The following is a 27,642-nucleotide window of genomic DNA, read 5'->3' on the forward strand; positions in this document are numbered from 1 at the left end:
AAAATGGGTCACTATTAACGAGGCACATTGGCTTACTATGATCTTTCCAGCCACAGAAAACATTTAACAGTACAAAGCTTTTAATCTCTCTTTGATGAACTTTGACTCCTGGTTATTACTCATTATGCTGTATAATACAAATATTCTTAGCATACATAATCTTATGCATTAAAGAGTACTTTTTTCCTTAACGTACCTGACTACAGGCAAGCAGATTAGAAAGGAAAAATGAGTAAGTAGTTCAGTTGGTAAGTTCAGATGGTAACAAGAATTCAAACATAATTCTTTTTGGATGTTTAAGTAAAACAAACTTTACATTTTATTAAACCAGCAGATATAACCACGGGTATAATTTTATTAGCAAAAAAATGATGATATTGATAATAAAAAATGAAAGGAAAAAGGAGAATGCACCTCAAACCAGAATACCATAACATGTTTTGTGGAAGCTGCATTTTATTTGAAAATCCACCCATTTGCTAACATACATTTTAATATTGTAAACAAAAATAGAATCTGCAGAGACAATGCAACAAGTATGCTTAACTCATGTACAGAATTGCTTTCCTACAATGAACTGTCCTTCTTAAGGCCCCTCTCAACCCAAGCATTAAGATGTATTTACAGAAAGCACTGATCAACAGTGCAGTTTAATTCTTCATTAACTAAACTCTTGGCTAGACATTGAATTTAAAGATACTATCTCCCCTTATTTAAAAGGTACATGATCATAACATGGCACACGCCAAATAAAAAGTTCAAGGGTTTTAGTTCCCCTCCCTTTCCCCATAACATCTCCTAAAGTTTTACTGAAAAGAAGGAAAGTCTTGACGTGAAAGCAATTCTTCACATTCATTTTGGAAAGGCCCTAATGTCAAATGGAAAATAATGACATGCCAAGCACAAAGCAGTAAAGATCCTTCCCAATGCACTAATGCTGAGTTTTAAATGTAGTGCTTTTCCTAGTCAGTGAACTGTTCCCTTGCAAAATCCTAGGCACAGAATTGACTATAAGGATTAATGCATTTATAATGCTTCCCTAAATCCCATAGAGACTGAGAATTCTTAAAAGATTCAGACCTATGGTTTTGCCTTAAAATATTTAGTGCTCTGTATGTCAGCTGAAAAGCATTCTGAATCAGATTCATTCTTGTGGATAAAATCAAACATACTGTGAACATCCATACTCATTTTCTTAAGGAGGTTTGATATAATATTAATGTTATGTAAAATTGGTAATCATAAATAAATACAAATACTTAAGGAATGTCTACTGCAAACTGAATATAATTTTTTTTTAAAAAAGGAAAAGTTAACTTCAATTATGGTTTCTGTATTTGTAAGGACTGGAGAAAAGAAATATAATGCATAATTAAAATTATGATTTTGATTCCCCCGATAAGTCCTGTTTAATTATGGCAAAGTATGCAATTCTTCTCTCCAGGCAGCTTTTCCAAACACAAACTCCACACTTTCCAAGTACGGGCTTTTCTTGGTTGGTTACTGATTATGGGTATTAATAGGACTTGAAAGAACTGAAGTGTTAGTCACCAAAAAGACAGATCTTAGTCTTAAATCATGGCAATTCTTGGCTTTATAAACGGTATTGACAACGCTCTCCTATAAACTAGTCCCATCCCTGCCGTGGGCCTTCATGGGTTACTGGAGCGCTCTAATGGAGGAAGAGTTTCAGAGACAGCAGTTTGAATTTTGCTGGAAGTAAGGAGTCGCCACCTGCGAACTTATGTTCTTGGAATAATTCCATTCTCTTCCATCTAGTTACATAAACTGTATCTGGAAGAAAAAAAGTCATGATCTAAGTTAATTCACTATATTAAAGGATGCATTCTCACAGATAAAAATACTTTGTCCCTTTAGCATTCAACCAGCCTAAAAATGTTAACATGCTTGTCACAAGACACTGATAGCAAAAACAGTCTCACCATCTTCCTATGTGTCAGCACTCAATCCATGGACCACACTGTAGAAACCTCTAATTATCTTCCCAACTACTTAAAAGCAGGAAAGAGTAGAGGCCAGGGGAGAAGACCAATAAACTATTTTTCCTTAAGTTAAAAATATTTATCCATAAGCACAAATGCCCCATGTAACTCATTTGGGAAAGCCAAATGTAAAATATCTTTAAAATATATACTATCAGAGAATAAAAAAAAACAGGAGTGTTGCACTGATTCACTTCTTTACTAATCTAATTAAAAATCTGAAATATCTATAAAGGAACACTTTTTAGTCAGGAGTCACTCACTGTTCACTCAAAAAACGCCTCACTCATTTCTCTTCAACTGCCTATATACAGCTAAAACTGAGTTATATATGCTAGCCAAATAAAAGTACAAACTGCCAAAGAACTAGACTGGAAATGTAAACTGGGGCTAGAGCATAAAGAAGAACAACTTAAACTATCTTTTAGAAGATATAGGTGATGTGGATCATACACAGAGATCCTTGTAGTCAAAGCTTAAGTATTCATTTGCCCTTAAATAAAAACAAGCTATAGCTGGGAGGCAGAGGCAGATGGAACTCTGTGAGTTTGAGGCCAACCTGGTCTACAGAGTCCCAGGACAGTCAGTGTTACACAGAGACCCTGTCTCAAAAAACCAAACCAAACAAACGAACAAAAAACCCAAACCAAACACACAAAATTGTATTTTTAAATTACTATCTTAAACAGAAGGAACACATAAAATGCAACCCTCTACTGAAATTACATGAATGAATTTTTATCATTAGTCACAACTGTTACACTAAAACTAAAGCTACTCCTAACCAAGACTTAATGCACTATATAAAAGTGGGTCATTCTCAATGCCAGGCTGTGGTGGCGCACGCCTTTAAACCCAGCAGTCGGGAGGCAGAGGCAGGCGGATCTCTGTGAGTTCGAGACCAGCCTGGTCTACAAGAGCTAGTTTTCCAAGACAGCCTCTAAAAGCCACAGAGAAACCCTGTCTTGAAAAACAAAACAAAACAAAACAGGTGGGTCATTCTCTACAATTCTCTTAGGACTGACCCAAACACCTCATTTTAAAGGGTGATATTTGGTCAGTCCCATTGGCTTTGAGCAGCAGATACTTCTGTGTTAAGATGGTCCCCTGACCTCACATTTAACAATTTAAACTATGTTCTGAAGGCAGTTTCTTCTTTGGACCTATCTTGGACTATCTTTATTCTTCATGTAAAGAACAGAAGAGGGGAAGGCAGCGAGGCACAGAGGAAATGCAGACTCCTTTAAATAAACAAAGAAGGAGAAAGGTACACGGTGTTCAGGATTGGCAATCTCTGCTTAAGTATCCACGTCCCATCTCCCCCACACGCAGCAATCAATACCTAAGTGACTTATAAGAAGTCCTCCAGAGAAAGCTCTGCAAAGGGGTCCTTTCCTGCAGCTCTGTGAGGACTGTGCCTGGAGGGGCTGGATGCTGCCGACAGCTGGGGGAAAGAAGACAGAGACAGGGGAGAAAAAGATCTCAGAATGACAGAACATGAGAGCAGAAAGTGTAATGAAGGAAGAAGTGGTTTTTGCTTTGTCACCTTTAATAAATTAAAGGCAGCCTTTGCAGAAAATGGGATCATTTAAAATGCTATTCCATGTCAAGTTAAAAGATATCCAATGGCATGTGTTTTCCAGAAAACAAATGTGTGCCTGTGAAACATAAAATGAAAGTTTTTATCCATAAAAGCTGATATAAACTGACCTACAGTCAAGACTTTCGGGGGCGGGGAGAAAAGGGAGTGGGGAGTACAGGAGGCAGGATGCATAATTGTGATTAAAAAATATATAATGAAGTTGGCTTCCTATATCGAGACATCTGTCCATAGTTGTCCAAACTGACCTTAGTTCAGACCCCACATTTCCAAATGCAATCATCAGTTCCTGCCTTTCCCCCATAAGGCACAAAGTCATTCCCTCGGGTCTTTCCCTCTTCTTAAACAGGGCTTACCTACTATGATTCTATCTGGCCACTGAGAAGCAGGTATACACATTGTGGGAACTAAGATAGAAAGCTCTGAATAAGTGTACAGGCAAGGTTTCTGCTTGTTTCCAGTCTAAATTTGTTTGGTTTTTCAGAGTTTGCCCCATCTTTTAATTTGAAGATGAAGTTGACCATGCCAAGTAACATTATTGTTACCCTCAAAGAAAAGACAGTTTTTCTGAACAATTAAGATGTCACTCTGTGTTTATGCATCTAAGAGTTTCACCAAGCTGACTTACGAGTACTTTAAACCCAACATAAACTACATTTAGTGTGAAGAAACTTACTGTTTCTTCTATGGGATCACAGAGCTTGCAAACACAGACCATTATGAGAAGAATTGGTTTCAGGGATGTTCAAGTAAGTATTAAGTTAAAATTAATTAAGTAAAACAACTTCCATTCATATTTCCAACACTTAAATTATATAAAGAATTTTAAGTCACAAAAGTCTCTTTGCTAGTTTAAGAATTATTTCATTTCTTTTTAAGTTTAGCTTTTATGTTTGCTTCTTTGTTTTTGTCTTAAAGAAAAGCATAATAAAGATTGATTGGCCAGTGAGTTTCAGTAACTATTACCTCACCAGTATAAGCAATTTCCCATTTAGGGCACTATAACCAACTTACAATTTTGAAAATCATCTTCTGTTATATTGGCTGTCAAGATTTTCCTGATCCATATACTGTTTCAGAAATACAAGTTCAAAGATAGTAAGAAGAGATGGCAGAAGGACTTGCATATGCTGCTATAAATGGGAGGAGAGGACGGGGCCACATGTCTGTCCTTACTAGAGCTCTCAATACCAGCCACTCCAAGGGCAGAGTAAAGTGAAACCTAACTGCAAAGATGCTCCAATTTTCTCCCTGGAGCCCCCCTGAATGGATGAGTATCCAGAAGAAATGATTTCAAATACTTATTACTGAGATAAAAGGGGCAAACAGTCATACTTACTTCCACTCTTCGCTTACAGATTTTCCTTTTCATTTTAAGATAAAACACACCTGCTTAATGTATACTGCACCTAAATGATAACTAAAATGTCTCTTAAATCATGTTTTCATGAAGGCAACATTGTGAAGACCTGATAGCACCAGAAGAAAATGTTCATGGAGAAAACAAGAGATTCTACCATTCTCAATATGTGAGCGTGATATCAGGAGTCTTAAAAGAGTTTTTTACAAACAATACTTTAAGGGCTCAATTTACCATGCGGGGGGGGGGGGGGGGGGGGGAGTATTGTCTTCCCAAACTCAATCAGTCTTTTAAAGTGATAAGACATGGTACTGATAAGTCTTATATGTGTAGTCAGTAAAATATTTGAGGCCATCAATGATTCAGTATCTGTCTCTACCCTAAGCTTCTTAGCACTCTCCCCATGAACTAGGCAAAAGCATATACCAGAGTGGTCTGCCTGCTACCTTACTCCAGGGTCTGGGACACCTAAGAGGCCATAAGCACCAACTCCTATTTTTTCCCATCACTAGAAGAAAGCAGTTTAAAGCCTTCAGAGGTGGGAAAGTAGTCAGATGGGGGGATACAGAAGGACAAGAACAGAACATGCTGCCTGTATTACTGCTCAAGGAAAGCAGGAAGAAGAAAAGGGATAGCAGGGCAAGGGCACTCCAGGGTTAAGATGCAGTAGGACTTTTAAGTCTGAAGAAGCTGTCTGAGATAAAAGTGCTGATCCTCTTTTATTTATCATTCTTTTTTATAAATTAAAGAATCTAGTGCTAAGGAAGACATACCAAAAAAGCATAAATACACTTGTCAGAATTCATGACAAAAATCAAGTTTACAAGCTGGCATAAAATAATAACACCATTACAGAAATCTGTAACAAACAAAATTACAACAGAAAATGCCTTGGCCCACTTTTCCAAATAACATTCTCTGTCTTGAAGTTCCAGTGCTAAAGAATTAGTTAGCATGGCCACAAGTCAGTTCAAATCAGAGATTTATTTCATAACTAAAAAACACCTTTACTACTCCAACAGTCTCTTTTTTTTCATTTGTAGGAAAATGAAATACTGCAAATGAGTAAAATTCCTAAGATTTACAAGTAATTGATGATGACAACTCTATCTTATTCCTTTACCACTCTAATCAATCTTGAAAAATACATGAGTGGTGAGATGGCTCAGCAGGTTAAAAACCTAAGCATTTGTCCCAGGAATCCATGTAAAGGTGGAGAAGAGAGCCAATGCCACAGGCTGTCCACAAGGTTATCCTCTGACCCCCATACAACTGGCAAAACACATACCCGCATCCCCATGTACATATACATACAATACATTTTAGTAAAAATATAAACTAACATGAGAAAAGAGCTTTCAGAAAGTGCTTTGTTGCAGACTGGAGTTGTGTGGTTTTCTTTCCTTTATTGGTTATAAAATGCTCAGTAGAGGAAGAGTAGTGAAATCATAAATTAACAAAAGACAAGGAAATACATTAAAATATATTTCAAAATATACTTCAAGAAGCTGACAAGTTAAACTCTTAAACATGTCAATGCTCTTCAAACCCTTTTTGAAGTTAATTTGTAGATTCTGCGACTAAGTCCCTCTATGTGTCCTAGGCTGACCTGGAAATCAGGATCCTTGTGTGACTCTTAGTACGTAGTACGTTTATAAGCCAGTCCCCCAGGCTCTCAGAAGATTGCTTGAAGCCTGGCTTTCTAAACTACTGCTGTTTTCTTGAACTTGTAGTTTTTTTTTCTTTGGTAGTAAAGGAGCATAACAAAAAACAAAACAAACAAACAAACAAACAACAAAAAACCAACCAACCCCCCCCCACAAAAAAATTAGTAGACTACGAGGGCAGAGACCATGAACACACAACCTGAGGCAAACCCATTCCTATAATAATGAACCCACCCACTGTCCTATAACATCACTTGTCTAGTTCATGAAGTTGGAGTCTTCAAAACCTCTTGAAGAGTCCTACATATGATACTAATAATTACATCTAGTCCCTCTGTCTCCCCATCCCCTCCTTCCTTTCATAGTGCAAGAGATAAAACCCAGGCAGGGTCTTTTGAGTGCTAGGCAAGTGTTGTACCACTAAGCTGAATCCTCTGTGTGTGTGTGTGTGTGTGTGTGTGTGTGTGTGTGTGTGTGTGTGTGTGTGTGTGTGTGTGTGTGTGTGTGTGAGAGAGAGAGAGAGAGAGAGAGAGAGAGAGAGAGAGAGAGAGAATGGGTTCATTATTATAGGAATGGGTTTGCCTTAGACTGTGTGTTCACAGTCTCTGCCCTTCCACTATGTTACGATGTGCCAAAAAGCTCTAGGTACATGCTGGCACCTTGACCACTTAAATTCTATTCACTGTATGCACATTACTCAACCCGTGTGTTGTGTACAGTAACACTAATAAAACACATTCTCTTAAAGCTGATGTCATTAAAATATCTAGAGACGACAGTACTACTCCAGGATTACAGAGATAACAGCCTTGAATCTTAGTCTCAGTAACAGTAAACTATTTTGGGGTGTTTAGAGCACAGCCGGTTAACTAATGGCATATTCAAATCCATTTAAATAGGAATATGTAAATACAGTCTTGCATGCCATTAGTTTTCTATTGAAGATAATCACATTCCTTGTTTGTCTCGATGTGCACCAAGTGGCAAGGATAAGTTTTCCTCTAGAGGATGCCATATGAGGACAGCCTCATTTCAGACTTCAAGTCTCTGAAACTGGAAGTAAATAAACTGCTGCTGACCTAAGCTGTGAAGCTCCCATACTTCATTACAGCTGCCCCTGGAAACTAACCAACTCTAAAGTACATCTTACAGGATCCAAGGCTGCTATATTCTAGTTCTTAAATTTAAATTCCTGTTTATTTCAACTCAAACCTATCAAGATATTTAGCTTATAGGAAGAAGTTTAAACAACAATATTGGAGCTGGAGAGATAGCTCAATGCTTAAGACCACTAGCTGCTCTTCCAGAGAACCTGGGTTAGAGTCCTAGCACCTGCATGGCAGCAGCTCACAACTGTAACACTAGTTACAGGGGATCTGATATCTCTGTGACCACCAGGCAGGAATGTGGTGCATAGACATGCAGGCAAAACACCCACACACGTAAGATAATAAATTTTAAACGAGAATATGAAACTTTTAAGGGGACTTTTCTAGCACACATTAGAAAATCAATATATTCCCATGCTTTCTATATACACAGAGATACTGAAGTTCATTATGATGACACTGTAAAATTTGGCCATTCAGCACTGGCTATAAGACAAGAAATGAGGATTTTAAAAAGATAGTCTAGGAAGCAAGGCCTTTCTCAGCACTTGTCTCATTAACAACAGAGGTCAGAGGTAGAACTCCTAATATTTTTATATGACTAACTGGTGTATAATGGGGGCTACAGAACCAACTTTTAATTTATGGTACTACATCTGATTCCCAAAATAAATTCTCTCATTGTATTGCATAATAGTAAGTAGGCAAAGATAAACACAAAATACTGCTAGAAATCCAAATGGCTTTCTTCACAAACATACAGCTGACCAAATCAGCTGAGAACTATCACTACCAACATCCAAGATTAGTACACCAATATACAAGTGAATGAATGAATGATACACAAAGTCTAAAGCAAATCAGCTGAGAACTATCACTGCCAATATCCAAGATCAGTACACCAAGACATGAATGAATGAATGAATGAATGAATGAATGAATGAATACACAAACCCTAAAAGCGAAGTGTCATTGTTTCCTTTCAGATACTTAGTTAACTTATGTCAGACTTGCTTAAATTGTCTACTGCAAACATAACAACAAAACCCCCATAGCCATTTTCCTCTTTTATTTAGCCATATCCTCCTTAACCAAAACTAACAGTATTCCCAACCCCAAAAGAAGTAGCAGCCTAGTGAACAAAGGAACCAACAAAACTTTTAAAATATTATTTTAAAAAATATTATTTTTAAAGTTAAGCATCCATTCAATTTTGTGCTTCAACAAGGGTTGAACCAACAAAGGTTCTTCTTTGGGATGAGAATATAACAAGCACAATAACCTTTGCCACCATCAAAAAGCTTCAACAACCTCTAAAACCATTATCATCTAAAAACTCACTAAAAAAGTTACTGGCTATCACAGCAGCTTTGAAAAGAAACCAACAACTGTCTTCCTGCTTAAGTCACATAATACCTACATGTGGCAATGACTTTACAAACTACTGGTAATCAGTGAACATTCTAGTTTATATAAACATTAGTAAAATGTATTTAAAGCACAAGTTTTAAAAGGATATAATTAACAGACTCAGGAACAAACACAGAAAGATAGAAAAAATAAAACCTATGAGGACTCAGCATTTTCCACATAAACATTTGGGAAAATGTAAATGTTAGATACAAAACAAAGATCTTTAAGTGTAGTAAGTGAAAAATCTCTAAAAGGTACTGACTGATAAACATGCACCCAAACAGAAGAAGGGAGTGGGATTTGGCTGGGATATATAGCTCAGTATCAGTGTTTATGTTCAGCATGTATGAGAATATGGATCAATGATTTTAATACCTAAAAAGGATGAACTATGAAATGGTCTCCTATCCATCACTGTCTATCAAATAGAAACTAGATTAGGAGTATAACATCATTATAACACAGTATGTCCTAATAAGCCTAGTAAGTATGTGCATTAGAAAAAGAATACAAGCTAACTGTCAAATATTCTATTCTCAAGTAAGCTTCAAAATGATAGTCTATCAACCTTTAGACACTGGAAACCATTTAGGAAGTCAAGGACTACATTAACAATTATATATATTGAGCAGAGCAATATAGGATAAGGCACTTATAGCATTACAATAAACAAAATCCAGACTTCTCTAATGTGACTCTCCGAAATCAAGAAGACATTTAGAGTAACTGTCAGAACAGGGAGAGCATTAGAAGCATTTACAAAAGTAACCTTTAAAGAATCTAAGACAGCAGAGCTTTTCCAGTGGTTCTTCTCTACCTTTTTGGTTTAATTTAATGTAATTCTCAATGACAAAATGTTACCTAATGAAAAAAATACCAGCCAAACTTTCTGTAGGCTTTCTAACAGTCTGCAAATATCCCAAGAGCAACACTTACAGCAAACCCCAAGCCATCAACTAAAGGCTAGGCAATGGTTTGAGGATCTAAATATAAGAATTACAAAGAAAGAGGTTGCTCAGCTTTGGAACAATCACAAAAAAGAAGTTACAAGAAGTTCCCACCTGTAATCTACTTGTCACTTTCCTGCAATTAATTAATATTCTGCAAAGTTCTTGCATCAGTAAGATATAAAGCACATAATATCCATGACACAAGGGAAAGTTTGATTAACTTCTTTCTTGAGTTGTATGAGAGGAACTGTCAGTGTTACAGCCCTTCCAAATCAGCACACGACAACAGTTATGCACATTATCAATACCTGAGCTCCTGATACAGGGCCAAAGGGGTTTGGTGGTCTCATGACAGGCTGGCTGTATATTAAGGTTGGTTGTGTCATTACAGGCACACTTCCCATCTGAGGAGGCTAAAAAATAGAATAACATTAAGTTAAGAAATGCTGGTTCACATATTCATTACTGTGGAGGAAGTAAACAAGAAGGCTAGCAGGAGTTAAAGGAGAACGGTATCTCTACTCTGACTAAAAGGACAAATAATTCTCCATGCAAGTAAGATTGGTATCTACAAATTTCCTAGTACTACTTTCATATAAAGTCTTTAAAAGTACCAAATAAAGACTACTATTTTCCGTCCAATGGATATGCCAAACTTAAATTTTATTGTAATATAATAAATATTCTGACCAAAAAGAAAAAGGAGGAGAAAGAGGAAGGGGAGGAGAAAGTGATAGTGGTAGAAAAAAGCTTCAAGTATCTAGATTTGTCTAGGTCTATATACAGAGAAAACTGTAGGCTCTATGTCTAAATGTTAACATATTTCAAAGCAAGCCAATTGCCTTTGTATATCAAATCAAGCTTTATGTCACTATGCAAATGACCATAAATGATGGCTGATTTTATGTGTGTGTGCATATATGCAGATGTGCATGCATGTTCATGTTATGTAGAGGTACAATACACACGCAGTGGCCAGAGGTTAGCCTCATGTCACTGAGGATAATAGAATATAGATTGTGAAGACAGTGAATGGTTCCAAGACTGGTTTTGTACCCCACCAATCATCGTCAGAGAAAAATCATCCTGGCCTATGCCATACTATATTTACCCTTATACAGTTCTACAGTATTAAGGTGATGTCATTTCACTAATTGTACCAAAATAGCTTGGGGTTAACACTAACATTTAAGTGAGTTTATAATGAAAAACAGCATGTACAGCTAAGTTATAAGGGGCAAGAAAAATAAGTGGTTAACACTGGGCACACTAATCAACAATACCCATTACAATGACTATTCTAAAAAATATTGAAAGCAATGGTTAGGTTCTTGGTATAGTAGTATTTGCAGAGCATTTTAAAATAGCATCTAAGGTTGTAATAAATAATGTTAGGAATAAATTACTCTATTTCCCAAAACCTGTATTTAGAAACATACTTACAATTCCATATCCTATCATGCCTGTTGGTGTAGTAGCAGGATAGGCCATTACAGGGGGTGCCTGATATGGCAAAAGAAAAAGTAAGCAAGGAATGTTAATTCCTGTATGCCACAAGTTTAAAGGATTGTCAGATTTCTATTTAAAACAAATTGCTAAGACAGCTATGATTAAGTGACACTTGTGACTACTGGTAACTGTCAATTAATACTCATTGAGAAATAAAATCTCAAAATTATCCAAAAAGCGGACTTATCAGGAAAAAAAAAAAACCCACTTAAACTTAGACTCACCAGTAGTCTAAGATCACAACATCCTTCACAGCTTTCAAAGCCCTTTTCACAGAGCACTTGCCTGCTCTGCTCGAGACCCTGGATTCTCTCCCCAGTTCCATAAGATAAGCAAATAAATGAAAAGGTCTCCAGGTATTTAAAAATATCCACAGTTCCAAAATTGAAAGGCTATCATTCTCATAAAAATGTTTGCATTCCAGGATATCCAGGGCTGCATACCCTGTCTCAAAAACCAAATAAACAAATAACAACAACAATAAAATGTTTATCAAGAAAAAGATAATATGGACTGTTTCTTGGTATATTTTTTAGTACTGGAAGGAAAAACAAAGAATCCACATCAATTAGTAACCTTGATGTTCAAAAAATTAATTTTTAAAGACCTTGTGCATGGCTGTCAAAGCACCATAGGAAGATCTCAAAGTGCCTCCGAGTAACTATTCCTATGATCACAACTTTCATGTAAGTAGCTGTAAGTTAGCTTCCTAATTTGTTCTAAAGCTATCAATTTCTTAAAAGGAACAAGCAAGTTATAAGTTTGTATTTAATGAGGTCTTCTTACTCTACTTCTTAAATGGATGACTTGTAAACATACAATCTAGAAACAAATTGTTTTAGATATAGCTGCTGTCTTAACAATATTCCCTGCGTATCTCTCTCATAAAAGACTAAAACTGAATACAGGTGAAAGACCAATAACACGGTTAAAATATGTTTGAAAACATGAAATTATACAGCAATTTGAACATATGCATGAAGTTAAATGAAGCGTAACTTTAAAAAATAACACTAACAAGTGAAGTTTAGTATTTAGGTGAGCATGTAGGGCGTATTGGTCTCTCCCTACTTCAAAACCAAGATCTCTAAGAGCAGTAAGACAAACTGCCAAGTACAGCAGAAGCCTGTAAGATTACATGCAATTGTTATTTCAGACATTACCACAATCAACATTTCCCTTCATTCAAAAGTCATCAAGTGCATGGTGGCAGCACAGATACACACACAGACACCCAGCCATCTGGCAGCAAATGGCGGAATATTAAGCAAGAAAGAAAAATTGTATTTCCCATGCCACCATCAGAATCAATTCTGCAACACACCCATGAAAATCAGTAGATGCTAGGAAGAATTTCTGGCATACTGAAAATCTGATGTGAAAACAAGGACTAGCTGGAAGGTTATGAGATTCTGCTGCAGCGGTGGTTAATAGCATGCCAATTTATTGCCAAAAAAAAAAAAAAAAAAAAAAAAAAAGAAGAAGAAGAAGAAGAAGGGCTAGTTTTTGGTCACTTACGTATTGTGGAAAATGCATGCCATTCTGTTTTTCCCAGGGAGAACAATTACATAATGCAATAACACTGGATTAGAGCAAGTACTTACACAACAAAATACACAGAGAGCATTTTAGTTTACATGTACATTTACTACCTAAAATTCCGGGTATTTATATATATAATGAAAGAACATCTATTACAAAACACTATCAAGGTTGACAAAAGAAATAGACTTTTAGCTACCTCCCTCAATAGACACAATGGTTTACTAATTACAGATGTTATTAAAACAAAATATACCAGTGATGTCAGTAAGGAAAATTCAAGTGCATCCTCAAATAGGGTAACATTGTATGTCTACCACCAGGGTGGGGATCACCAATGAAGACTCTGTTGTATAACAAATATTTTAATAAAATAAATGAATTTGTTTTAAATCTTAAAAATTAAAAACCTTGACAGTGTTTAAAGAATTAATTAAAAGGTTAGAAATGTAAAGAAACACCATAAGCAGCAGTTTACTCTTAGTGAATCACATCACAGGTCTCACACATTAGCCATCAAAAAAAAAATTGTAAAATACACACAAATATTTTAAACAAATATCTTAAGAGATGACACACACTACCATATACAACACACTGTTACCTTGTCAACAAATGCTAGATGGTTGGTGTTTACTACATTCTAGTTAGTCAATATTAAGGCAAATTCTATACAAAGCTTTCAGTATTTCATAAAGATTAATACTAACATTAAACAAACACCCACTGTGCTTTAATATTAGCCATTGTACTTATAGCATTATGTATACATTATTAATGCATAATCCCATCTGTAGCCATGAAGCCCACTCCCACTAGTTCTAGTCACTGAGGCATGTTATAATGGAAAAACACTGGATTCAGTATCAGGTTTCAATTTAAATCAGCTTTTCAAGTGTTTTTCATTTGGGGATTTAAAAAAGCACAGTTAACATTGTACTTCAAAGTGATACATATATTCTGAGAGAACACTATTCTCTTAACACTTACTGTAAGTCATGTGCATATGCTTGTGTTTACATGCAAACCCTAAACTATGAACCAGACATGGTGTTAGACACCTGTAATTCCAGCACTAGGAAAGTCATGGGAGAAGGACGGTGCACTTGAAGTTGATTTGAATCACTTAGTAAATTCAGAGCCAGTTTGGGCTATAAAACAAAACTTTGCACACACCCCTGCCTCCTCAAAAAGCAAACAAAGTAAGCTAACCTCAGCGACAATTTTAACAGATAAGCAACGCAAGGTAAACAAGGCAATGTCTGGTAAGGGACTTAATGACAAGAAAGCTGCTATATTAAGCACAATGGAGCTTTCTAACAGCAATTAGGGAGGCTATAATATATAACCATCTAAGTAATCAAAACCTGCTACTATTATCCCACTGAAAGAAAACCACATTTCAAAGTGTTGCAGCAGAAAGGGAATGTATTTCCCCAGATAAGAGAGAGGAGACTTGGTAGATTAAAATAAAACAAGCCAAAGAAAGGAAAATAGACATAAGTTATTCTGGGCCTACTATGTCTTATAGTAATTAAAAACATCAATAGAACCTCTTTAGTACTAGGTGCTATTTAACTAGCAAACATTGTTAATCAACTCATCTGCTTGCTGTTAGTGTACTTTATAATCCCCAAATTCAGTATCCATAGTACTTTCTAAGTTATTCGTGTACATGTACACAGGCATAAAATCACACAATTCATTCATCAGTAAGTTGGAATAAACTAGATGTTCTGCTTCCAAGTGTTGGAACTATAGGCCATGTTCCAGTATGTCTGACTTAGAACGAGGCTTTTTAGGATGTGAAACTGGTTGGGTGACTTCAATCAAATATTAAATGGCCACAAATAATGAAAATCAACTCCATAAACTATATAATACTAACAAAACCTAAGAAAATGATTTGTTTACCCATGATAAGATCTAAAGGGTATAAGGACTTTACATTCTAGACAAAAAATAATAAATTTGAGAGTGACAATAGGTGTATCCTGTCTAGCTCCAAGGCCACATGCGAAGAATGTATCCCATTACTCAAGAACTCCATAATGCTGCTGTACTTTTTAGGAACTGTGCATGTATTCCTGTCTATAACTTGAGAGGAAGTAATAGCTCCTACCACACATTACTTATTAAAATGTTGTCTAGCCTGGAATAATCCTTAAATACATGTTAGGTATTAAAAAGTGCCTGACAAAAGACAGTCAACCAGCTTTAAAGAAAAAAAATGAAGTACTTAAGAAAAACTCAGTAATAATCTCAGTAATAATTTATGTCTATCATGTTAATTTTGTTACACATTTAGTTAAGATATCCATGTGTTAATATCAGAAGCTTCCCAAACTCACCATTGTTGCAGCATTCCAGGCAGTGGTTGGTGCAACCTTTGGTTGCCAGTTAGATCCTCCAGTTAACTTCTTTTCACCTGGTTGACTCCAACTTACATCACTTTAAACAAACATAAACATACAATGTTTCTCACTATATGAACACATTGAACATTAATAGTACCGAACTGACATCTCTATACATACTTCTGAAGTGAAAGTCACATCAGCTTCTACATGGTATTTAAATAATACCAACAAGACACTTACTTCTTAGTGGTTCCATTCCCAATGCCAAGATCTAGGAAAAGAGAAAAGTATTTAATAAAAACTAGAATCATTTTAATAACCAACTTAGGCTTAAAGATGACTGAAGAATCAAAGGATTACTTACTGCCCACAAGGTTGGCTAAAGATGAGTCCAAGTCATCAGACACTAATTTGTTAGGTGGAAGTTTGGCAATAGGAAGACTCTGGTTCTGAGAGGCCACTGTTGGTTTGAGAAGTCCACCTAGTTCATCAAAGCCTTAAAGTTACAAACAGACGAAATGGGACGCGTAAGGAACTTCATGAGCGAGCTGCAGCTTTCTAAAGGAGTTCTCCCTTTTCTCCTTGTTTACTCACTGCAAGTTTTCCCACAACACGGGAAATGCCCTCACGTGGAAAGAGGAGAAATCTGCCATCTTCAAGCCAACTTGGACAGAAATAATTTGTGTAATCTAATGACAAAATTATATCCAGGTTAAAGGGAATGATTAAGAAAATAAATAAATAAAATGTTATAAAGAGGAAGGAGACAGAATGTAAATCTCTCCCTATCCCAGCAAAATTTTTCTGAACACTCAATCCAAAAGTCCCTTTTATGTTGAGAAAGAATATTTTAAAATGTCTTTTATCCTGGCTGAAGAAATGGCTAAGCAGTTAGCACCAAAATCTGGTGGCTCACAAGCACCTGTAGCTTGAGCCCAGGAGATCCAATGTCTCTAGCCTCTATAGGTCCATACACCTGCCCCCTCCACACATATAATTAAAAAAATAATACCTTTTAACCTCAAAAAACCCAAAAAATTGAAAAAAATTTTTTTGAGACAGGTCCTCACTGTGCCGCTATGACTGGCCAGAACTTCTATGTAGACCAGGCTAACATTAAACTTCACAGAGATACATCAATCTCTCTCTACCTTCCAAATGGTGGGATTGAAAGCATATGCTACCATGGCAGCACACACACACCCCATCCCCCACCACCACCACTTTTGTTTCGTTTTTTTTGAGACAGGGTTTCTCTGTGTACAGCTCTGGCTGTCCTGGAACTTGAGTTGTAGAACAAGCTGGCCTCAAACTCAAAGAAATACACCTGCCTCTGCTTCCCAAGCACAAACCCTTTTTAGAAAGTTGTTTTTGTTTTTTAAATTGTGCATACTTGTGTGCATGCATGTGTGTATGAGTCAAAAGAAAACTTGAAGGAGTTGGTTCTCTCCTCCCACCATGTGCATCCTGGAGATGGAGCTCAGGCTGTAAGGTTTAGAAGCAAGTACCCTTACTAGTGGGCTATACCATAGGCCCAGAAAGGCATGCTTTAGAAAACTTTTCATGCTTCTCATACTTGGGAATATAAGAACCTAAGTCAGGGGCTAGGGAAATGGCTCAGTTGTTAAGAACCCTGGCTACTCTTTTGGAGGATCCAGGCTTAATTTCCAGCCTTACATTGGCCTGTATCTCCATTTCAAGGGAACCCAATTCCCTCTCTAGCCTCCAAGTGAGCCTGTATGCACATGGTGCATATAGAGACAAGCAGGCAAAAACCCCATACATATAAATAAAAATTATTAATTTTAAATAACTAATTAAAAAGACTCTAAACAGTACCTAAGAAAACTAATTACATAAATTCACCTAAAAACAAAACTAAACTCTATAAAGGTTTGCCACCAAAGGGTAAAAGGTACAAACAACTCCAACCAAGCCACCCCACTCAGGAACTCTATTGCATTGATCGAGGAATGCTAGAGCTTAAAAACAGATGGTGATTTATGCTATAAGAACAACTCATTTCTAATTCTCCTTTCTTAGACAAGCCAAATTCAAAAGAGAAAAGTCAAAAGAACCCCCCAATACAGAATTATAAGCCTATTAGTATACATTAGTTAAATTATCAGTCCATACATATATAAGCTGGCTTCTTATTTTTATGGGTAACTAATTATACATTATGCAATTAAAAACACTTCAATGTTTTAAAGTTAAAATTTAATTGTTAGCCAGTCAATGACTATCTCCCTGCAGTAATAAAATTAGAACATTTAAGTTTTATAGGAATTTTATAAACTTCAAGATAATAAGAAGCAAAAAGTACAACCCTCATTCTAGAGTTTTATAGTTTTTTTAAGACAAATTAGTAGGTGCAATTTAATAATAATCACTACTAAAATGATTTTTAAAAGTCCTGTAGTCACAAAATTTTTAACATACTCTACTTAATAACAATATGGTCATTGTTCATTTCAGTCAAATAAAAATTATGATAACTGAAAAGCTACAGCACTTTACACATAGTTACTAATAGTTGAGCACTTTACTGTGCTGTAGGGCGGGGGGACGACGGGACACAACAACAAACTTTTCCAAACTCTAAAATGCTAACAAGAAAAAAAGGTAAAATTAATATTCCCTATCAAGTGGTTGGGGAAACAAGATCAATTTCCTATCATTTATAAATCATATTTTGAATCAATAAAAAAACCCTTTTTTCTTACCGCCAGAATCTACAGTAACATTCGTAGATTTATTTCCAAACACGGATTCAAAGTCAACATTAAGGCCAACTGAAGGATGTGGCTGTGCAACTGGAGAAGGACTGAATCCTAAGGGGGAAAAAATGTAAAATTGCTCAATTTTCTACTAAATATAAATTAATAATAGTAATAGAATGGGGAAATCAATAAATTCCTTAAACACAAAAGCTAGTTTGAAAGCAAAATGTTTTCTCTATGACATCACATTTTGAGACACAATATCACAATGTACTCCAAGTGATCCTTCTGCCTCAGCCCCCAAGTGCTGAGATTATAGGTGTGAACCATCATACCCAGCTACATTTCCATTAAAATCACACTAAGAAACTAAAAATGAGCAACATACAGTGAATCATGCGTTTACTTCATTCCAGAAATGAAACCCCTTGCTTGTCTTTTGTCTTAATTTTGTATCTGATAATTTCTTAAAACCTAAAGTCATCTAAAACACCAAGGTTCTGCTCTCTACCCATGGCCTTCTGTATCCTGTATTTATCTCTCTCACCTTTTTCTTTCCCTACTTTTCCTCAACAGTTACACATTAGAAAAAAATCATTGTTACATGTATTCATTTTTGTATGTGCCTGTACACACACACACACACACACACACACACACACACACACACACACACACACACACACACACACACACACACACACAAGAGCATGCATGTGCCACATTGTTTCGTGTGGAAGTCAGAGAACAACCTCTGAGACTTAACCTCCATCATGTGAGTTTGGGTTACAATGCACCTTTAACCCACTAAGCCATATCACTGGCTCAGAAGTTACATAGTTTAAGATAAATATGAGAACTGCCAGGATTCTAAAAGTTGCAACTTCTCAATGTTTGTATCCACTGTTTCTTTCAACTTCCACCCACTCTCTCAATTCAATTTACCACTTTTAACACTAGGAATGGCAAGTATGGGACCAAACATGCTAATTAGCCTAAAACTAGACTGAAAGAAAAACCGATAAACAAGACAACCTTACTTTGTTTTGTTATCATGGAGGTAGAGCTGTGCTAACAAAGTTCCAAGCTTGAGTCTCTGGGGCCTGCCAACACTGGGTTAACATATAGAAAGTTTTAATTCTCAGGTTGTTTTTCTAAAGTTGAGTGTGTAAAATTCTAGAATGTAAGAAGAATTAAAACCATCCAAAAACGCTGGGTCTATTACATGACTTGAGCTTTGAATCACTAAATATTATTTAGGTAAATAGTCTAGAAAGGATCATGAAGAGATTCTTATTCTTTATAGGAGGTTGTAGTCACTTGCTTCTAAGGTTTCTTGCTTCCTAAGCTCTATCAAGTCAGAATGGAAACACACAAAAGCGTCTAAAAGTTTAGAAGGTTAGCATCTATACCAACAAGGGAATTTCTGGAGTTCTACACAGGTTCTCCTTCTCCTGACTTATTTATTCCTGACTTAAAAATTAAAGGTTTTTGTTTTTTAAATCATCTTTATCGTGTGTGTGTGTGTGTGTGTGTGTGTGTGTGTGTGTGTGTGTGTGTGTGTGTGTGTGTGTGTGTCTGCATGTGTGTGTGAGGTGATATGCCCCACGTGCAGGCAGGATCCTGTGGACCAAAAGAGGGCATCGAATCTCCCTGAAGCTGGAAGTACAGACAATTGTAAGCTGCCATATGGTCCTTGGAATTGAACATGTAGTGTTGTTAACCCCTCAGCTCCCTCTCCAGCCCCAGCAGTGGTTTTTGTTACTGTCACTTATAAAGTGGTACACATATTAGTGATACTACTTAAGGGTAGTACTTGGAGTTATAATATGAATATTGAAGACACAAGTTTTTGAGAATGTTTAAAGTTTGACCTTATTCTAATCCTTAAATTAAATTTACTTCAAATACACTGGTTTTACAATGGTCTTACAATGTGAAACAAATACTATCAAACTACAAAATCATTTAGTATTTATATCTCTTAACCAGTCTCTCTTAGAATGCTAGACTCTTTGGCTTAGTGACACTTAAACATATACAAATCTTTAATATTCCATGGTTCTTATCATAGCTTAAGAGCAAAACATTTTCATGCTTGCATATGTGTTCATGCTACTACCACACTAAGATATATAATACTACCTTCATGGACTCCGAGAATAATCTTGGCTAAAGGACCACTAATCTTTTGGTCATATATTTAACAACAATTTACAACTAGGCCATTACATCTAATTCCCATTTTCTCTTGCTGTGATGTTGGGGGCTTTCTATCCTTTTACAGCAATCTGGGAACAACTTTATTATTTCCTACTATAGGGGAGCCATCTCCTGAGGTCCCTAGGGTAACTGTGAAGTTGCAAAATTATTAGCTACAAGAAAGATAAAAAGTAATTCAAATTCAAAACATGTACCTCAAGTTTAAAAAAAAAAATCCTTTACAGACAAAAGATGCAATTTCAAGTAATTTGTAACAGTTCCTAGGGAAGCAAACAATGTATTTCGAAGGTAATCATTTTTCTGTGTGTACGCACGTGTACACTCACACACACACACACACACACACACACACACACACACACACACACACACACACACACACCTTCAAGATAAATTTTTTCCTTACTATTTCAACAAATGTTATCAGCTTAATGGTCTTCTGTCACTTTCTCATTTATCAGGATTATGAACTTTAAATTTTTTAGAGCTACTTAAAACAGAAACATAAAACCTCAGTGTTGAGCCATACATGCAAGCCTCACAACCTGACATCAATCACCAGAACTCCAGAATGGATGAAGGAGAACCAATTACACAAAGCTGTCTTTTAACTTCCACATCATGTCATGGCACACACCCCCCCACACACACATAGGTAAACAACAAGGGGGGAACAACAACAACAAAACTTTCAGACAGTAAAAGCAGGAGGCATTCTAGGCCAATCTGGGTCACACAGTGAAACCCCTATCTCAACAGACAATAAGCAAACAACAACAAGCCCAACTAACAGCACTATTTTAAAAGGTACATTTTCGAGGAAAAGGGAGGGAGTGGAATAAATGAACAAGCTGCCTGAGATAATCATATTCTCATGCCCACTCTTGTGTTTCATAGACCCAGTGAAAAGTGTCACTGGTCAGCACCAATTCACAGACAAGTAACTGTGGCAAATCTCAAAAGGATATAATAAATGAACTTTGAAGCTCAAAACAGCAAGGATTGGGGGCAGAAAAATACCCCAAACATCTTTTTCTAATTAATTTACTTTTAATTTAAGTGCATTGCTGTCTTGCTGCATGTATGTCTACGTGAGGGTGTCAGATCTTGGAGTTAGACAGGTGTGAGCTGCCATTTGGTTGATGGGAATTGAACCCAGGTCCTCTGGAATAGCAGTCAATGCTGTTAACTGCTGAGTCATCTCTCTAGTCGGTGTCCATCTTCCCCCCACCCACCCACACACCTTTTCTGTTTTGAAGACAGGGTTTCTCTGTGTAGCCCTGGCTGTCCTGGAACTAGCTCTGTAGACCAGGCTGGCCTCAAACTCATAAAGATCCGCCTGCCTCTGCCTCCCAAATGTTGGGATTGAAGGTGAATGCTATCACCTCCTGGCCCAAGCATCTTTAAAAACAGTCCAACAACACAGCTCAATACATAAAGGCATCAAGCCTAATGACCTTAGTTCAATCCCCAGAACTCACATAGCGGAAGGAGAAAACCAACTGTAACAAGTTGTCCTAGGACCTCTACATTTGAGCTGTGGTACTCACACACTGATATATGTCCACACCCATATACACTCATTAAAGTTTGAAAGGGATTAAAGGAATGAGCCAACCACTCCTGGGTTGTATGCATACTTTTAATGACAAATTAAATGAAAAGAATCAAATACTATGCATAAACACACACACAATTAGCTGGACTTTTTTATTGTAGTGTACTAAGAACACATTTGCAGGGCTGGAGAGATAGATGACTTAGTAGCTAAGAGTATTTGCAGTTCTTCCAGAGAGGACCAGAATTCCCAGCACCCATATAAAGTGGCTCACTACAACCTTTAACTCCAGTTCCAGGATACCAATGCTCTCTTCTGGCTTCCAAGGGGACTCATATATACATGGCATACACACACACATACACATGAATAAAACACACACACACACACCCAAAGAAACTAGGAATCATGAAGGACTCTAAGGGATAAATAGACCCCGGAATGGGAAGTGAGTGGCATGAACTCTTGAGCTAATTGAGAGCATGAGGGTAGGGGAGAAGGTGCTGCCACAATAAGAGCACAAGAAGAAGAGTAGAGGAGAGGAAATGGAGGAGCAGAGATATGGAGTAGGGGGAAGAATAGAGGAGAGAGAGCAGGATGAGAGATACCATATCAGAGGGAGCCACTATAGGTCCGAGAAGAGATCTGGAACTAGGGAGATCTCCAGAGACCTACAAGGATGACATGATCTGACAGTCCGGGCAGTGGAGGAGAGGATAACCTAAAAGCCCTTCCCCTAAAATGAGATTGATGACTACTCTCTATGCTATCCTAGAGCCCTCATCCAGTGGCTGATGGAAGCAGAGACAGACATCCACAGAAATACACTGAGCTGAAATCTGGAACCTAGTTGAAGAGAGGGAGGAATGAAGAACGAAGGGGTCTGTACCAGGTTGGAGAAACCCACAGAAACAGTTGGCCTGAAAAAGGGAAAGCATATCGACCCCAGACGCTCTTTGGGAGGCCAGTACTGGACCAATCCAGCCCCCTGATCATGGATGCCAATGGGGAGGCCCCTGCACTCCAGGGAGCCTCCGGAGGAGGTGGACTGGCGTTTTTCCCCTGGTGTGTGTGTGTGGGGGGGGGCGGGACTTTGAGAGCCCATCCCACTTGAAGGGATGCACTCTGTCTCTGGACACATGGGGAGGGGCCTAGGCCAAGCACAGGAAGATTTGGTGGACTTAGTGGAGCCCCTGTTGGGGGCCCTACCCTGCCTGGGGAGTGGTGGGTGGATGGGGTGGGGGGTAGGTTGGAGGTGGGGGAGGAGGAATGGGGGTGAGGGGAGGGAGAGGGAGAAGGGACTTACATGTGAAACAAGCCTGTTCCCTAACTTGAATTAATAATAAAAAAAAAAAAAGGGAAAAGAAAAAAAAAGAAAACACACACACACAGAGTTGGAAAGAAATCAATGAAGTAAATGAATACACAAAGGGCCTTAACGTCCACAAGCTAGTAATAATAAAGGCAACATACTCCCATGAAGATGTCTAAGCCATGAGTATAGATTAAAGAGCAAAATAGGTATCTATTTATAATATCATAATGTGCCTAAATAAATAAGGAAAACAAAAAAAGAAGGGAAGGAGTATATCTTCAAAAGCTAGTAAGGGTTGGGATATTGCTCAGTGGTAGAGTTTGCTCAGAGTGCCCAGTTCCTGATTTAATCTCTAGTACCATTGGGGGACAGGGAGGGAAGTAGTTCTATTTATTCTTAACAAGTTTCAGCTAGGTGTTGGTAGGACAGGCTTTAATCCCAGTACTTGGGAGGCAGAGGCAGGCAGATCTTTTTGATTTGGAAGACAAATTTGAGTTTTCCAGGACATCCAGGGCTATTCAGTGAGACCCTGTTGTGTGTGTGTGTTGGGGATAAGGGGAGGTGAAAACTTATTTTACAGAGAAAAAAGAAACCTCTCCTGTGCAAATGAATCAATAAAGTAAGCAAACAACAACAGAAGGCTCATGACCTATAAAAATAGTATTAGGATAAACCTGTGTGCCAAGGAACTCCTGACAAGGCACAAGAACAAAGGAATCAAGATGAAAGAGAAAAGGAAAGAATGGGGACAGAGAAACTAAAAAGAATTAAAAAGTCAGAGAAATCCAAGACACATGGGTATTCAATTGAAAATTTACTAAAATAAGATTTTTGAAAGAATACAAGGCTCTGAGTACCCTATTAAAAAGACTAACAGGAAACACTGTATCAATTTAATAAACACAAAAACCTCCCAACTATCTCATTAGGAAAAGTAGTATGGAGTCACTGAATTTTCAGCCAATTCTATCTTTGAATAACTAACTTTACATATAAAGAAGTAGTTCTAGACAAAGATTCTAGCTTTTTTTTTTTTCAAATTTAGTATATATTTTAAAACATTATTTTTGCTGGGTGGTAGTGGTGCACACCTTTAATCCCAGCATTTGGGAGGCAGAGGCAGGTGGATCTCTGTGAGTCCCAGGTCAGCCTGGTCTACAGGGTGAGTTCCAGGACAGGTTCCAAAACTACAGAGAAACCCTGCTTAAAACCTACCCCCCCACACACCAAAAAAAACAAAACAAAAAAAACCCCTCAAAACATTATTTCTATATAAAACATGTGAAATTTTGATTTTTCATAGTACAAGGTCACTTTTCTAATTTATTAGTTAAAATGGAATACATACTTTTCACTTTATCTTCAGACAAGCAATGAGACAAAAGAAACTAAGGAAATGCATGACTGAAGGCAACATGAAATTATAATATGCAACAGTTTTAATGATAAGAATGACAATGGTTCTCCTTCCAGTGCACAAAAATTAAAAAATATATAAGCACACATAAACATGTAAATTTAGATGTCACTTTTAAATCAATTCTCTGAACTAATAAACAGGAAATTATAAAAGATACTAGATATCTGGAGTGTTATACTACACTCAAAACAAAACACATAAAATTGAGAATCAAAGTAATATGCTTCCTGAAATCTGCATTACATACTACCAGGAGTTTTTAAGGAATCAGTGTAAGAACCTTACTACATTATCACTCCAGCTTATTTTAAAATTTGATTTTAAAATCCAAGGTAATTATTATAGCACTACAAAAGTAATTAGCACATAAGTAAAAAAAAAATACTTAGTATAAACAGTAATTGGGAAGAAAAGGTTAAATGGTACTTTACCAACAAACATTTCATGAGTAGGTGTCCTAGTAGTAAAAGTGGATACATCTGAAGAAATGGGGAGGTGAACATCACCACTACTTTTTGTGAGGAAAGGATTTAAGCTTGGAATGGCATCATCAACAGCATCTAGAGTAGCAGAGAAAGGATCTGCGCAGTCCAAGTGAATTACAGCAAAATGAAGAAAGGAAGTAAATAAATTAGTATTGTGATTAGTTGAAAGATGCAAAGTGAAAAGTAGTAGTTATATTAATTTTACACACAAATATATTTAATCATTATTATGAAAGAATTGCATCTAACATATAGAAATCCTTAGGGGGAAACTGTCTTCATTAACCACCGTAGCAGACCATTACAGATATAGACTTGCTCTCCCACATTAGAAAGCTAACAGTTACATGCTCAAACTCAAAATACTTTAACATCTTTCTCATGATTGCAAAAACAAAAACACAACAACAATAACAAAATGGAACAGTGTAGGGGGGAGACAAAGTAAGAAAACATAATTCAAAATAAACAGACTTTAAAATGTTGGTTTTTGTACTAAAACCAAATGTAATGTCCAGGGAATCGTGAAGATGGCCTGGTCTAGTTGCCTTGAGAGGTGTGTCATAGGCCATGACTCCTTGGATACCGTGTGCCTTTCAGATCCTGAGAAACCAGACATTCCCTCAGCATTCAGGCTACCTATGTTTCTCTCTGTCCCTTAGAAGTCAGAGAATCATCTATCAGTTTGACAGAACATTAATCTTAAGACATTAAACTTGTATATCTTGTCTAGCTTACAACCACCATTATATCATGGCAACCACCATTGTATTCTATTGTGATATGTGTATAAAAAGTCTGACTGCTTGCAATAAACTTGTCTCAGTCTCAGTCTTGCTGAGACCCCTCCAACCCAGCCTGGTTTTCATTCCCACTGAACATGTCAGGATACTGGTTTGGTAAATAAGAACTGGCACTTACAATAATGCTATCTATCCACTGTAGCTCCTTGTACAATAAGGATGTTCTAGTTTAGAGTTGACTAGTGGAGTTGGAAGTATACTTTGAAAATACTTGATAATTATGTGGTGTTTTACAGTGCATTTTATTATGCTAAGCAAATAACAAAAAATATGCAAAAATGTACAAACACATTCATAGTAGACCAATCAGATAAGAAGTAAATCCAGCTTCTATTAATTAATTAATCTAGACAGTGCTAACTAGTAGACAAAAATAATAAGCACAAATTATTAAGTATGATGGTGACGGTTCCAGCTATCCCAACTTAAACTAGCTCCTAGACTGGCAAATCTCCAAACATTTTTCCTCTTTCTCTTTCTTGTTGTTTTTAGTGTGCTTGTGAGTGCATGTATTTTGTATATGTGTAGGTACGGGCATAGAGGCCTGAAGCAGATACTTATAGTCTTCCTCAATCTCTCTTCTACTCTGGCTACTCAAAGGAAGCCAGAGCTTGCCAAATCAGGTTATTCTATCTAACAAGCTTGCTCATCAGATCTTGTTTCTAGTTAGTGTTTTAAAGCTGAAATGACTTATAGGCTCCCACACCCATCTGGCATTTACATAATTTCTAAGAACTGGGTACTCTGGCTTGCTCAGCAACAAGTACTTGAACCATTGAGTGATCTCCCTAGCTCTCTTAAAACTTTTGAAACATCCAACCCAGCCATAAAACCTCTGACCTACAATTTGCCCTACTTGAAGGGTGTTCTGGGACCAAAGTCTAATAGAAACCTAATCTAACAGAGAGGCTTCATTCTGTAACTGATGGGAGCAGATATAGTCCCACAGAGGAGGGGGAGGAAGGATCAGAGGAACCCCTGGGGTCAGTGATACTACAACACAGCCCACAGAATCAATTGACCAGGACTCATGGAGGTTTGCAGGGAGCATATAGAGGTCTGATGCAGCTCCTCTGCAATACATTATAGCTAAGTAGCTTGGCATTCTTGTGAGATTCCTAACAGTAGGAGTTGGTGGGTGGGAGGTGTTGCTGACTCTTTTGCCTACTTTGGACCCTTTTCCTCCTACTGGGTTGCCTCATCCACCCTTGATTTTATAGTATGTGACTGGCCTTATAGTAGCATATTATGCCATGTTTGTTTGATGTCCCTGGGAGGCCAGCTCTTTTCTGAGGGATGATGGAGGGAGGGTAGATCTGGGGAAAAAGGGAGGTAGGGTGGAGGTAGGGATGGAAAACTGTGGTAGGTAATATATGAGGAAAGAATAAAAAAAGAATAAAAAAATTTGAAAAAATTTGTTCATTATAATTACTTTCTGTTCTGCCTTGAGACAAGGTCTCATGTTGTCCAGGTTGGCTTTAAACTGCAAATCATGATAGTATGCATGAGGCCCTGGGATGTAGCCACATTAGAAAAACACAAAAAGATTTTTATTTTATGTAAGATTTTCTTATTGTAAACTGGCCTCAATTAAAAAACTTT

The 27,642-nt window shown here is 37.1% G+C and overlaps 1 protein-coding gene across 11 annotated transcripts in view; it reads right to left on the reverse strand.

Annotated features, from left to right (window-relative positions):
- Window positions 1–295: 295 nt before the first annotated feature.
- Picalm (phosphatidylinositol binding clathrin assembly protein) overlaps window positions 296–27,642 on the reverse strand; it is an 89,333-nt gene continuing 61,986 nt past the window's right edge. The window contains exons 13-22 of one of the 11 annotated variants that reach the window (XM_027407610.2): window positions 25,184–25,333; window positions 18,240–18,347; window positions 15,878–16,009; window positions 15,754–15,784; window positions 15,505–15,604; window positions 13,130–13,153; window positions 11,546–11,605; window positions 10,411–10,515; window positions 3,346–3,447; window positions 296–1,794 (exon numbers count right to left, since the gene is read on the reverse strand). In XM_027407610.2, the coding sequence (XP_027263411.1) occupies window positions 3,355–3,447; window positions 10,411–10,515; window positions 11,546–11,605; window positions 13,130–13,153; window positions 15,505–15,604; window positions 15,754–15,784; window positions 15,878–16,009; window positions 18,240–18,347; window positions 25,184–25,333 (803 nt within the window). In that variant the 3' untranslated portion in view covers window positions 296–1,794; window positions 3,346–3,354. The remainder of the gene's footprint in view (window positions 1,795–3,345; window positions 3,448–10,410; window positions 10,516–11,545; window positions 11,606–13,129; window positions 13,154–15,504; window positions 15,605–15,753; window positions 15,785–15,877; window positions 16,010–18,239; window positions 18,348–25,183; window positions 25,334–27,642) is intronic. The other 10 variants (XM_027407611.2, XM_027407616.2, XM_027407613.2 and 7 more) reach the window with 10 other exon arrangements.

Source organism: Cricetulus griseus, chromosome 3 (genome assembly GCF_003668045.3).
Source record: "Cricetulus griseus strain 17A/GY chromosome 3, alternate assembly CriGri-PICRH-1.0, whole genome shotgun sequence".
NCBI classification, from domain to species: domain Eukaryota; kingdom Metazoa; phylum Chordata; class Mammalia; order Rodentia; family Cricetidae; genus Cricetulus; species Cricetulus griseus.